The sequence below is a fragment of the Schistocerca nitens genome, chromosome 3 (genome assembly GCF_023898315.1).
Source record: "Schistocerca nitens isolate TAMUIC-IGC-003100 chromosome 3, iqSchNite1.1, whole genome shotgun sequence".
NCBI lineage: Eukaryota > Metazoa > Arthropoda > Insecta > Orthoptera > Acrididae > Schistocerca > Schistocerca nitens.
Genome location: NC_064616.1, coordinates 176,475,097 through 176,490,240, shown reverse-complemented (window position 1 = coordinate 176,490,240; position 15,144 = coordinate 176,475,097). Strand labels below are relative to the sequence as shown.

The 15,144-nt window shown below is 41.3% G+C and overlaps 1 protein-coding gene across 3 annotated transcripts in view; it reads left to right on the top strand.

Annotated features, from left to right (window-relative positions):
* Window positions 1-15,144, top strand: part of LOC126248116 (MAP kinase-activated protein kinase 2) — a 99,673-nt gene that overhangs the window by 45,009 nt on the left and 39,520 nt on the right. For all 3 annotated transcript variants that reach the window (XM_049948792.1, XM_049948793.1, XM_049948794.1), the window contains one exon: window positions 6,245-6,352. In XM_049948792.1, coding sequence (XP_049804749.1) covers window positions 6,245-6,352 — 108 coding nt within the window. The remainder of the gene's footprint in view (window positions 1-6,244; window positions 6,353-15,144) is intronic.

The following is a 15,144-nucleotide window of genomic DNA, read 5'->3' as shown; positions in this document are numbered from 1 at the left end:
GGAGGCTGGGGCAGGGTGGGGGAGGGAGGGATAGCAGTGTAGTGGTGGGAACAGTAAAGTGGTGCTTGTGGAAGCACACAGAGACAAGAGACAAGGTGGAGAGAGGGTAAGGTAACTAGGTGCAGAGTTGGGATGTTAGACGGAGGGCAAGGGGGGGGGGGGGGGGGTTGAGAGTAGCGGAAAAGGACTGGAGTAAAATGACTGGTTGTGCAGGTGGCATAGAGGGTTGTGTAGTGCTGGAATGGGAACAGGGAAGGAGCTAGATGGGTAAGGACAATGACTAATGAAGGTTGAGGCCATTATTATTAAAGAGGAAAATTACTGTACTCAAAAAGTCAAGAAAAGAACGAAGTTAGAACTTAAGTAGATAATTGAGCTGTATCCATTTCAACACTCCTCATGTTGACGACTTTTACAAGAGGGCAGTATGGGTATCATTGAGCTGAAGTGATCTCTCGGAAACAGTGTAACGTGAAGTTGTCCCTCAACATTGAAATCCCAGTCCCCTGTCACTCTACTAGAGAAACTGTTCTTAAAAACTGCCTGCCATGATTTTTACTTCTATTGTGATATCTCTTGATACTAGTAGATCAATAGTCACATCAAAATTAATAATAGCAGTTAAAAGCTCTCAAGGCACCTCTTTTGTACTGCATTCCTAATACACCTGTTATTATTCAAAGAATGGTATCTACTGCCAAAAAAGATACTGCTGTCATAGGTGGGTTCCTGGCAGTTGATAAGTGTGGTTGGCAGGTAAAATTGTCACAAGAAACTTTTGAGACTGGATTAATCATTACAAAGGTAGCTGGTCCTGTGTAAATTCTTCCGTTGTGTGGTTCTCTTGAGCTCTACTTAATACCATTGTCACAATCATTATTTTGTTCTCATGCATGTTTCAACCGTGGCCACTACGCTCTGTAGTATTTCAGTGAAGCAATTAAACTGGAGCATTTACACATGAACACCATCATTGTCTTTCATGTACATCACCTTGTAATTTGTTGTTATAACTTTTCTGACCAGTTACATGCTTTAGGAAGTGTGTATTAAATACGTAGACGGTCTCAACGTTGTTTTTATCGCATCCTTTCAGAAAATGACAAAGTTTCTATCACATGAAGAAATTGTCAGAGCTGCTATGAACTGATGACAAACTCTCTGTCTAAGAAAAGTTCAGAAGATTTAGAGGACAACATTGAAATAAGTGAGCATGATGAAGATATTGGCAGAAATATAACTATTGACAACTGGTATACCAGTGTGCGTCTTGCAAGAATTCTATTGGAAATAAGGTCAATATTAGTGGGAACTTGAAAAAAAGAACAACCAGGTATTCCTCCACAATTTTTGCCCAATAACCAAAGAACTGTTGCTTTAATCGTGTTTGGCTTTACCTAAGACGTAACAGCGATATCGTGTGTTCCAGCCAAATCGCAATCTGTTGTTCTCATCTCCATGATGCATAATGATGGAGAGATTGATGAAGATACAGGCTCTCAGAAAAACCCAGAAGTTATAACATGTTACAACCACATGAAAGGTTGAGTAGGCACTTGTGATCAGTTACGTAGTAATTACACAGTTGACAGAACAAGAAGAAGATGGCCATTAGCAGTGTTTCTTTTCATTTGGTAAAGGTGTCTGATCTGAATTCATATACCATTTACAAATTGAACTGTGCCAGTGAAGTTATAAGATGAGAGTTTCTGAAGAATGTTACTAAGGACTTATAAATTGACTATAGTGTCCAAAGGATGAAGAGTTCTGATTTGATGTCAAAATCTGTGACAAAAAAATAAAGCTTTTATCTATCAGAGAGAGGAACTGGTGCCAGCACGTGAGGATGTGAAGAACAAAACCAGCAAGCACTCCACTGTGTGTGTGTGTGTGTGTGTGTGTGTGTGGGGGGGGGGGGCGCGCGCGCGCGCGCTTGGCGAGTAGTTTTTTTCATCTGTTCATTTACATTGTATCATCAATAATTGATTATTTTTGTTGTTAAAAAAGGTGGTGAGTGTCACCTTCTTTGCTGAGGGCACAGCTGTGAATTTTTAGGGGGTGTGATGACACTACATCCCTAGCTGTCTCAATGTGTTATACCAAAGCGACATCTGCAAATTTCAATCAGTTTGGTTGTTATGAAGTTTCGTACATTTTCATTTAAATACTCCTTATACTATCCCAGAAGAAAAATGGCATTCATTACTCCAAGTTAAGGTTAAGGTTGTCTCTAGCACAAAAAAGGGGTGCACAATGCTGGAACCAAAATTTTTGGTCACTTGCCCGGTGATATGTCTGACAGACGGTGAAGTAAACATTGAAAACAAAATTAGAGTTTCTCCTTGACAACTGCTTCTATTCTGTACATGAATTTCTATTATTGTAATGTGTGAAGGGTGGTGGGTAAGAATTACTTACTCACATATGTATGTTCTTTTTTTTAACAAAAAGAAAGAAAACAACCCTTGTATAAATGATGAGCATGTAGCCATATTTACAAAAAAAATGTAGTGTGAATGTAAAATTATTCGTCCTGTTATCAGGATTTATTGTATAAATGATCCATGGAACATGAAATTACCTACCAGCTCAACTAAAGGATTAATAAAAAATAAAGAAAAAATGAGGTGCTGGTTTTAATGTTTCAGGTGTTCTATATAGCGCCCCTCCCCCCCCCCCCCCCCCCTCTTCCCGACTTCAGTACAATGCATAGAATGTTCATACAGTCATGTGGAACTGCTAGAAAAGTCCTCCTTTCAGATGTTGTTTAGTTTGCATGTCACATTGGTTTTAATGACAGTTAAGTTGTCAAACTGCTGACCCTTCATGTGAATTCCTTCACTTTGTCATGTTGTGGAGGGTTTGTATTGATAACACCAAGCCTCATCATCTCTGTTTTTTTTTTCACAAAAGAATCGTCCACTTCGGTCAAATCAGGGCTGGTGTCCATGTGTTGTTTTTGTTCAGGAGTCATGGTGTGTGAGAGAAAGAACTAGTGAAAAGTCATTAATGGTATATGTGGAGATTGTGTCCATCACAGAATGATTTGGAATCATACTGCTTCTATACTTTACCTAAATATAAAAAAAGGCAATGTTAATAGATAATCCATTTCTTTCACATTTTCTATTCTTTTTTTAAGTAGTAGTTGATTGTTAGTAAATGCATTTGAATTTTGCCTCCAGAATTAATCCTCATTACTAATGAATATTAATAGTGGCCTAGTTTCACAGTTAATTTGACCAGATAATGTAGTGATTGAACCATAAATTCCATCACAATGACTAGCTTGATAAAAAGCAAAATTCTGGATGTGAAACATAACCATCCACATTTACAGAATGTTAAAGCTACTACAGAAAAGGAAGTAATAGTGCAAAATCAGTGGATTGCAGCTCAGTTAACTGAATTAAAAAAGGAAACAGATTGGGGGGAAAGCTTCTAACTGAACAGGCAATGGAAAGTCCAGGATGAATAACAGCAGTATGGGAAGGATAGATTGCTACTTATCACACAGCAGAGACACTGAATCGTAGACAGGCACAATGAAAAGCACACTAGAAATATTTAAACTCAGGGACAAATCCTCAGAAGTAGAACTTGCACATTAGCACAACTCACACTAACGTGCCTACTGTCTCCAGACACTATGGCTCAACTGCAAGTGCATCTGACGTGAGCAGCAATCTGTTGTGGCTGTTGTGGTGTCTCTGTCAAGAGAGAGAGAGAGAGGGGGGGGGGGGGGGAGAGAGGAGAGAGAGAGAGAGAGAGGAGAGAGACAGAGAGAGACATTCCACGTGGGTGGGAAAATAATATATAAAAACAAAGATGCTGTAACTTACCGAACGAGAAAGCATTGGTATGTTGATAGAGACAAAACTGGGCTCACAGTGAAGAACAACTCCAGAATTTCCTCTCCAACCTCAACTCCTTTGGTTCCATCAGATTCACCTGGTCCTACTCTAAATCCCATGCCACTTTCCTCGACGTTGACCTCCATCTGTGCAATGGCCAGCTTTACACATCCGTCCACATCAAACCCACTAACAAGCAACAGTACCTCCATTATGACAGCTGCCACCCATTTCATATCAAACGGTCCTTCCCTACAGCTTAGGTCTTCGTGGCAGATGAATCTGCTCCAGTCCTGAACCCCTGAACCATTACACCAATAACCTGAAAACAGCTTTCACATCCCGCAACTACCCTCCCGACCTGGTACAGAAGCAAATAGCTAGAGCCACTTCCTCATCCCCTCAAACCCAGAACCTCCCACAGAACAACCCCAAAAGTGCCCTACTTGTGACAGCATACTTTCCGGGACTGTATCAGACTCTGAATGTGGCTCTCCAGCACTGATAAGACTTCCTCAAATCCTGCCCAGAAATGAGATCCATCCTTCATTAAATCCTCCCCACTCCACCAAGAGTGTCTTTCCGCTGTCCACGTAACCTTCGTAACCCCTTGGTTAATCCCTATGAAATTCCCAAACCACCTTCCCTACCTTTTGGCTCCTACCCTTGTAACCGCCCCCGGTGTAAAACCTGTCCCATGCACACTCCCACCACCACCTACTCCAGTCCTGTAACCTGGAAGGTGTACATGATCAAAGGCAGAGCCATGTGTGAAAGCACCCACGTGATTTACCAACTGACATGCCTACACTGTGAAACCTTCTATGTGGGAATGACCAGCAACAAACTGTCCATTTGCATGAACGGACACAGGCAGACAATGTTTGTTGGTAATGAGGATCACCCTGTGGCTAAACCTGCCTTGGTGCACAGCCAGCACATCTTGGCACAGTGTTACACTGTCCGGGTTATCTAGATACTTTCTTCTGACACCAACCTATCAGAACTCCGGAGATGGGAACTTGCCCTTCAATATATTCTCTCTTCCCGTTACCCACCAGGCCTCAACCTCCGCTAATTTCAAGTTGCGCCCCTAGTACCTTACCTGTCATTCAACAACATCTTTGTCTCTGTACTTCCGTCTCGACTGACATCTCTGCCCAACCTCTTTGCATTTACATGTCTGCCTGTGTCTGTATATGTGCGGATGGATGTGTGTGTGTGTGTGTGTGTGTGTGTGTGTGTGTGTGTGTGTGTATACCTGTCCTTTTTTTACCCCCTAAGGTAAGTCTTTCTGCTCCCAGGGTTGGAATGACTCCTTACCCTCTCCCTTAAAACCCACATCCTTTCGTCTTTCCCTCTCCTTCCCTCTTTCCTGATGAAGCAAACATGGGTTGCAAAAGCTTGAATATTTGTGTGTGTGTGTTTGTGTGTTTTTTGTTTTATTGTGTCTATCAACATACCAGCGCTTTCTCGTTTGGTAAGTTAAAGCATCTTTGTTTTTTTATATATATTTTTCCCACGTGGAATATAGTTGGTTAAGGTCTGTTGCCAGAAGGAGGCATTTGCAGCAAAACTATAAAAGGGTGCCAGTATGTTGATGTAAGTAACATTTCTTAATTAGTGGTAAAAAGTAGAGATGCTTCTGAATTCAGTTGTACAAATACTAACAAACATCGTAAACTTATTTAATCAATGTAAATCAAAGCAAAACAAGAGCTTTAAATTTCAAAAATGTACAGAAGACATACACAAAAAACTATAAAGTTATTGACAGCAAACTTTTGTAGGTGTCTGGATCCAACATATGCTCAAGTGCATTGCTTCTATTTATATTATTACAAGGCAAATTATGATTATTATATTATATTATTATTATTTCAGAGTGAGTGCATGGCATTCGCATCACTTCCTTTTTGTAATTTGTTGAATTTGATTACCGTCCCACATTAATAAAGCCTACTTAAATCAAATAATGTAATAATAATGAAATGTTTGAAAGGGGAAAACTTCGTCACCTCTTTCTTAAGTGTATTGTTTCCTCTGTGTGTTTTTTTGTGTGGAATTATTTAAAGGAAAGCTATAGGTAAGACTATCAAGTAACAAAAGCTGGCCTTGATAAAAAAAAAAAAATTGGGTTATCATTGAAAACAGATTATAGGATTCCCCATGAATTTAAAATATTTAAAAATGATTCTCATGTTACAGTTTGTTATGAATATGATATAGACCAAGTTGTAGATTGTTACAGAAGGCTTCGAAAATGCTTCAGCAACATAATCTGATTTGCTATGAAGTTAAGTTTTCTGTGTTCACATTGAGACATAAAATTATTTCATGTTTTTACACACATTCAGAGATTGTAACATCTTTTAATTGTATCTTTGCAGAAGCAGCAGAAATAATGAGAGAAATCTGCCTAGCTGTCAAACATCTTCATGATATGAACATTGCTCACAGAGATCTGAAGCCAGAAAATTTGCTTTATACAAAACCAGGTATGTATTGTTCGAATTGTATCCCCCTCCTCCCCCGCTCTCCCCCCTCCTCCCTCCCTCCTCTCACCCTCCTCCTCCCTCCTCTCCCCTCCTCCCTCCCTCCTCTCCCCCTCCTCCCTCCCTCCTCTCCCCCTCCTCCCTCCCTCCCTCCTCTCCCCCTCCTCCCTCCCTCCCTTCCTCTCCCCCCTCCTCCCTCCCTCCCTCCTCTCCCCCCTCCCTCCCTCCCTCCCTCCTCTCCCCCTCCTCCTCCCTCCCTCCTCTCCCCTCCTCCCTCCCTCCCTCCTCTCCCCTCCTCCCTCCCTCCCTCCTCTCCCCTCCTCCCTCCCTCCTCCTCTCCCCCTCCTCCCTTCCTCCTTCCTCCCTCCTTCCTCCCTCCCTCCCTCCCTCCCTCCCTCCCTCCCTCCCTCCTCCCTCCCTCCTCCCTCCTCCCTCCTCCCTCCTCTCCTCCTCCCTCCCTCCCCCCCTCCCTCCTCCCTCCCTCCTCCCTCCCTCCTCCCTCCCTCCTCCCTCCCTCCCTCCCTCCCTCCCTCCTCCCTCCCTCCTCCCTCCCTCCCTCCTCCTCCTCCCTCCTCCTCCCCCTCCCTCCTCCTGTACTTTAGTTATCAGGCTTCAGGCAATTGGCTGATGTTGGTCTTGTCACCTTGTGTTTCCAATATTCATGACCACCTTGTTGAACTTATTCATACTGACTGCTCAGTTGTCTTTTCTCTGGTGCAACATCATGGTATTGCAGTAAGTGAACTGGCTCACTGGTTGTCTAGAGGAGGGATTACCCCCGACTCCCACCCCCACCCCACCCCCAGTTCAATTTGCCAGTCCAGGTGCGCATTTGTGGGTGCAAATAAGACCTCTGTTCACTTAGAGGTGGAATGTCGTATAGTTGACTACTGCTCTCTCCAACTCTGCACTATTGAAGAGAATACTGATGCATGGCACTCATCCTTTTGTTCTTCCTGGAAGGAATTCACCATCCTATGTGGCCTTCACCTTCTAACCTTCTATGCTGAGCATGGCTTTACGAATTCTTTGTCTCAAATATTGACAGACGAATCATAGACAGTTGAACAGGGTCTCTGTTTTCCCCGTGAAAGTGGTTTTTACTTTCAAATATATGGTTTTAAGCTCCCTCTGGGGCAGGGGTGGGGTGTTTGAGGTTAGGGCATTACCTACGGCATACTGGGTCTGGGTGATTTCCAATGCTACCATCTAGACCAGCCCACCCTTTCATCCCTCTCTTACTCTGTTTTTATTGCTTTTAGATGTTATTTGTCTCCTATTTTCTGTTTTAGAGATAGTATTCTGTTTTAGAGATAGTATTCTGTTGAATAGTGGGTGCTCTTTAGAACGCCTGACCTCATTGGAGCAAGGGTGGGACATCTGTGGGTCGGACAACTCCCGTCGCATGCAGGCCCTGGAGATGCCCACCTGCTGCCTTACCTATTTCTCTCCTCTTGTTTATTAATGACGATCTAACGGCTGTCCATTGAATTTTTAGCCTTCTCACTTTTACTGTTGTGAATCTACCATGTAGAAGACATTATTTGCTCTGTAACTGTCTTGACCTTGATTGTGCTGTGGATGCAGGGGATGGCTTTTTTAGCCATTGGATGAGCTCTGGGTTACCCCTCATTTGTTCTGACCTAACTCCAGGCCCGAGCCATACACTTCTTAAATTCTTTCTCAGCTGCAGCATTAATATATACTTCAATGCCTTGGCCCTATTGGTGCTATATATTTTCATCATCACAACACATACTTCGCAGATATCACTAATTCTGTATGAACTACCCTTTGATTGATGGACTGATGACCTTGTTCTTTAGTCCCTCAACCTTCAGTCAACCAACTACAGTGCTTACTTTACGAAATTAGCTATGTGTGTAAAGGGACCTGGAAATATAGCATCTATTTTTGGGAAAATTTGCACATATTTTTGGTGAAATTTGCATCTAATTTTTTCAGTGATCAGACATACGAGGGTGTACTGAAAGATAGTTCCTCTGAATTTTTCATGTGAAAACTCTTAAAGATTTTTAAATAAAACAAATGTCATGAACACTCTACATCTTTATTCTTCAGTCTACATATTTGCAGCCCTCTGGCACTGTAAGGCTCCAAATTATAGCATGTAACATAGCAATGTGTAATGTAACCATGTCGGTGTGTGAGAAAGAGCATGCTTAATCTAGTTTTGAATTCAGATAGTTTGTCCACACATCCATACAGTCCCGACTTGGCCCATCACATTTTAATTTGTTTTCAAAACTTAAACACCACCTTTGAGGACTTCACTTTGATAATGATCTTGCAGTGCGAGCAGAGGTGAGGATATGACTGCATCAGCAAAGTCATTCTACAGTGACAGTATCAATATATATATATATATATATATATATATATATATATATATATATATATATATATATATATATATATATATATATATATATACTATCACTGTAGATAGACACACAAAATTCAAGCTTTCGCAACAAACTGTTGCCTCATCAGGAAAGAGGGAAGGAGAGGGAAAGACGAAAGGATGTGGGTTTTAAGGGAGAGGGTAAGGAGTCATTCCAATCCCGGGAGCGGAAAGACTTACCTTAGGGGGAAAAAAGGACAGGTATACACTCGCGCACACACACACACATATCCATCCACACATATACAGACACAAGCAGACATATTTGAAGACTCCCAGGATTGGAATGACTCCTTACCCTCTTCCTTAAAACCCACATCCTTTCGTCTTTCCCTCTCCTTCCCTCTTTCCTGATGAGGCAACAGTTTGTTGCGAAAGCTTGAATTTTGTGTGTATGTTTGTGTTTGTTTGTGTGTCTGTCGACCTGCCAGCACTTTCATTTGGTAAGTCACATCATCTTTGTATATATATATATATATATATATATATATATATATATATATATATATATATACGTAAAAATTTCAGATGCATTACTTTTCATCATGCGCTTGTACAAATATAATTGCTTTTCCAAAAACTTCAACTGAAACTGAAATGATTTTTGCTAGTTTTCTTCCTTTGACTGTGTCTAAGTTTTTAACTATTGATTGTTTTTGTTCAGAAACAGTAACATTTTCCTGCTGTTTTTAACAGAGTACTTTTATGATTTAAGGTGTTTTTGTCAACATTATTTTTCTTTTCCCACCCAGTTCAGGGAATTCCAAAATCTGAAGAATATTTATTTTGATCTTTGTGGGCATTCATAGCTGTGTGACCCACATGTGACATTGTTACAGATAGAACTGACAAGGTACTTAGCATTGGAGTAGAACCGAAAATAAAGTAGTTGCACATAGGGGAAGACTTTTGGAATAGTCGTAGTATGTTGACAGCTTTTGTTTTCCAGTTGGTATAGTGTAGAGTGCGGACAGTAAAAACTGGCAATTGGCCACGAGTGCAAGTAAACTAGCATTATGACCACCAGAGGAGTGAGAAGTGGTGAGAGGAAAGGATCTACACCTTCCTGTCATGAGGCATCCAGGCTACACTTATATATTGTTTCTGTGAAAGCAGAATTGACATATGGTTGTATGGCACACCAGTCACTTCTGGTGTCATGAGGGTCTTAATTGAACTCTGTGATGGATCAAGATTAGTATCTTCACTTGTTTCAGAATAAGGAAAGAAAATGATGAGCAACACAGAACAAAAAGTATTTGGTAGTGGTTACTGTGAAATTGCTTGCTGAGGTTGTGGTAAATTTGTGGTAAGGTCTCATGGGACCAAACTGCTGAGGTCATGGGTCCCTAAGTTTATACACTACTTAACCTTACTTAAACTAATTTACGCTAAGAACAACACACACACCCATGCCCGGGGGAGGACTCGAACCTCCGACGGGGGGTTGCTGAGCTTAGCAGTGTCATGAATGAGGTCGTTCAGGCCAGCCCTGCAGCGATATTTGATGCCATTTAGTTAGTATCCTGCACTGTTTGACCTACTTTCACCTTATGATAGAAAAGTAGAAAACACACACACACACACACACACACACACACACACACACACACACACACACACACACAGAGAGAGAGAGAGAGAGAGAGAGAGAGAGAGAGAGAGAGAGAGAGAGAAAACTGTATGCTAGACCAGGCCTTGAACCGTGAATCTTGCCTCTTGCAGGCAGTGTTCTATAACCTGAATTATCCAGGCACGACTCACGACCCAGCCTCACAGCTTCATTTCTGCCTGCACATCTGTCCTACTTTCCAGACTACACAAGAAGTTCTGCTGCACATCTTGCAGGATTAGCATTTCGATAAGAAATGATACTGCTGAGAAAATGATTGAGCCACAGATAGAGGATTGATTCTAGAATGAATTTTCACTCTACAGCAGTGTGGTTGCTGGTTTGATACTTATTGATACATTAAAACAGCATACCGGACCATGACTCAAACTTGGAACCTTTGAGGATGTGTTGTAAGTTGTGCCTGGATAGCTTAGCCAGCAGAACATTTCTTGTGAAAGACAAGGTTCCAAGTTCAAGAACCTGGCCATCATGTAGTTTTAATCTGCCAGTGTATTTCTAATCAACAGCACAGTCCCCTACCGAGTAAAAATTAGTTTTGGTCTCAGAATGTAGATGAAGAGCAACTACTGAGGTGGGAGGAGGAGGAAGGGTATAGAGAAATCCTATATCTTTGTCCAACTTTCTCCTTATACTTCATTCTTATGCGCCCTTTTGACACTAGGTCTGGCATGACACCCACCCTGAATGAACTTTTCTTCTTCTTTGCTTCACTGAAAAAGGAACCTGTCATTTCAGAAGTTAGGACTATCTCTTTGTTCATTCTTAGAGACAAGTAATGCCTTTGTTACCATATTGAAAGTTCAGTAGAGTAATGGGGTTGTGAAACTGTGCTATAGAAGCCGTATTTAATAGCATGTGGCAAATATGATTATAATGGTATCACCATGAATAATTCAATTTTTCTGTGTTTTCTTGGCATACAGAGAGACTGTTTGAGTATTTTCTTTGTGATGATAAACACAAAGGGCTCTTCTGTTGACCCTGGGCATAACATAAAATACTCCTTGACCAGTAACAGTTTGAGAAGAAAGCATTGAAAATATCTTCACACACCAGAGAAAAGGCATCTGACAGCTCTTAGTGCAGTGCTAGCAAGAGAGTATAATTGAGCGAAGCTGTCAGCAACCAGGGAGGGAAAATACTTTCCAATATCATGAGTTTGGCCTTTGTATGCTGTCACTTACGTACCCAGAAAGATGACTTTACTTCTGTGCATGTTAACATGTGTGCATTTAACAATACTGTTATTGTGAGAGTTTTGTCTTTCAAATAGAAATGTCTGGTGCTTAGTATGCAGCATATTACTGTTGTTCTATAGACTGGGGCATCTGAACCATTGGACAACAACAAAAATAACACATTAAAAATATTTTTTGATTGAAAAACTGTAGATAACAAATTCTGGGGATTTTCATGTACCAACCAAGACAATCAAATGATGATGTGGTCTTCAGTCCTGAGACTGGTTTGATGCAATTCTCCATGCTACTCTATCCTGTGCAAGCTTCTTCATCTCCCAGTGACTGCTGCAACCTACATCCTTCTGAATCTGCTTAGTGTATTCATCTCTTGGTCTCCCTATACGATTTTTACCCTCCAAACTGCCCTCCAATACTAAATTTGTGATCCCTTGATGTCTCAGAACATGTCCTACCAACTGGTCCCTTCTTCTAGTCACGTTGTGCCACAAACTTCTGTTCTCTCCAATCCTATTCAATACCTCCTCATTAGTTATGTGATCTACCTATCTAATCTTCAGCATTCTTCTGTAGCACCACATTTCAAAAGCTTCTATTCTCCTCTTGTCCAAACTATTTATCGTCCATGTTTCACTTCCATACATGGCTACACTCCATACAAATACTTTCAGAAACGACTTCCTGACACTTAAATCTATACTCGATGTTAACAAATTTTTCTTCTTCAGAAACGCTTTCCTTGCCACTGCCACTCTACATTTTATATCCTCTCTACTTCGACCATCATCAATTATTTTGCTCCCCAAATAGCAAAACTCCTTTACTACTTTAAGTGTCTCATTTCCTAATCTGATTCCCTCAGCATCACCCGACTTAATTCGACTACATTCCATGATCCTCGTTTTGGTTTTGCTGATGTTCATCTTATATCCTCCTTTCAAGACATTGTCCATTCCGTTCAACTGCTCTTCCAAGTCCTTTGCTGTCTCTGACAGAATCACAATGTCATCGGCGAACCTCAAAGTTTTTATTTCTTCTCCATGGATTTTAATACCTACTCCAAATTTTTCTTTCGTTTCCTTTACTGGTTGCTCAATATACAGATTGAATAACATCGGGGAGAGGCTACAACCCTGTCTCACTCCCTTCCCAACCACTGCTTCCCCTTCATGCCCGTCGACTCTTATAACTGCCATCTGGTTTCTGTACAAATTGTAAATAGCCTTTCGCTCCCTGTATTTCACCCCTGCCACCTTCAGAATTTGAAAGAGAGTATTCCAGGCAACATTGTCAAAAGCTTTCTCTTAGTCTACAAATGCTAGAAACGTAGGTTTGCTTTTCCTTAATCTAGCTTCTAAGATAAGTCGTAGGGTCAGTATTGCCTCATGTGTTCAGATATTTCTACGGAATCCAAACTGATCTTCCCCAAGGTCAGCTTCTACTAGTTTTTCCATTCGTCTGTAAAGAATTCGCGTTAGTATTTTGCAGCTGTGACTTATTAAACTGATAGTTCGGTAATTTTCGCATCTGTCAACACCTCCTTTCTTTGGGATTGGAATTATTATATTCTTCTTGAAGTCTGAGGGTATTTCGCCTGTTTCATACATCTTGCTCACCAGATGGTAGAGCTTTGTCAGTACTGGCTCTCCCAAGGCCATCAGTAGTTCTAATGGAATGTTGTCTACTCCCGGGGCCTTGTTTCGACTCAGGTCTTTCAGTGCTCTGTCAAACTCTTCACGCAATATCATATCTCCCATTTCATCTTCACATACATTCTCTTCCATAATATTGTGTTCAAGTACATCGCCCTTGTATAGACCCTCTATATACTCCTTCCACCTTTCTGCCTTCCCTTCTTTGCTTAGAACTCGGTTTCCATCTGAGCACTTGATATTCATACAAGTGGTTCTCTTTTCTCCAAAGGTCTCTTTATTTTTCCTGTAGGCAGTATCTATCTTACCCCTAGTGAGATAATCCTCTACATCCTCAAATTTGTCCTCTAGCCATCCCTGCTTAGCCATTTTGCACTTCCTGTCGATATCATTTTTGAGACATTTGTATTCCTTTTTGCCCGCTTCATTTACTGCATTTTTATATTTTCTCCTTTCATCAGTTAAGTTCAATATTTCTTCTGTTACCCAAGGATTTCTAGTAGCCCTCGTCTTTTTACCTACTTGATCCTCTGCTGCCTTCACTACTTCATCCCTCAAAGCTACCCATTCTTCTTCTACTGTATTTCTTTCCCCCATTCCTGTCAATTGTTCCCTTATGCTCTCCCTTAAACTCTATACAACCCCTGGTTTAGTCAGTTTATCCAGGTCCCATCTCCTTAAATTCCCACCTTTTTGCAGTTTCTTCAGTATCAATCTACAGCTCATAACCAATAGATTGTGGTCAGAGTCCACATCTGCCCCTGGAAATGTCATACAGTTTAAAACCTGGTTCCTAAATCTCTGTCTTACCATTATATAATCTATCTGAAACCTGTCAGTATCTCCAGGCTTCTTCCATGTATACAACCTTCTTATATGATTCTTGAACCAAGTGTTAGCTATGATTAAGTTATGCTCTGTGCAGAATTCTACCAGGCGGCTTCCTCTGTCCCCAATCCATATTCACCTACTACATTTCCTTCTCTCCCTTTTCCTACTACCGAATTCCAGTCACCCATGACTATTAAATTTTCATCTCCCTTCACTATCTGAATAATTTCTTTTATCTCATCATATATTTCATCAATTTCTTCATCATCTGCAGAGCTAGTTGGCATATAAACTTGTACTACTGTAGTAGGTGTGGGCTTCGTGTCTATTTTGGCCACAATAATGCGTTCACTATGCTGTTTGTAGTAGCTTACAAGCACTCCTATTTTTTTATTCATTATTAAACCTACTCCTGCATTACCCCTATTTGATTTTGTATTTATAACCCTGTATTCACCTTACCAAAAGTATTGTTCCTCCTGCCACTGAACTCCACATTTCCCTTTTTAAATGTTCTAACCTACCTGCCCGATTTAGGGATCTGACATTCCACGCTCCGGTCCGTAGACCGCCAGTTTTCTTTCTCCTGATAACGACATCCTCTTGAGTAGTCCCTGCCCGGAGATCTGAGTGGGGGACTATTGTACCTCAGGAATATTTTACCCAAGAGGACGTTGTCATCATTTAACCATACAGTAAAGATGCATGACCTCGGGAAAAATTACGGGTGTAGTTTCCCCTTGCTTTCAGCCGTTTGCAGTACCAGCACAGCAAGGCCGTTTTGGTTAGTATTACAAGGCCAGATCAGTCTATCATCCAGACTGTTGCCGCTGTAACTACTGAAAAGGCTGCTGACCCTCTTCAGGAACCACACGTTTGTCTGGCCTCTCAACAGATACCAATCTGTTGTGGTTGCACCTACGGTACAGCCATCTGTATCGCTAAGGCAAGCAAGCCTCCCCACCAACGGCCAGGTCCATGGTTCATGGGGGGGACAATCAAATAAACAACAAATATGGAACTATGTAATAATGAAATGAATTAAAAAAAAG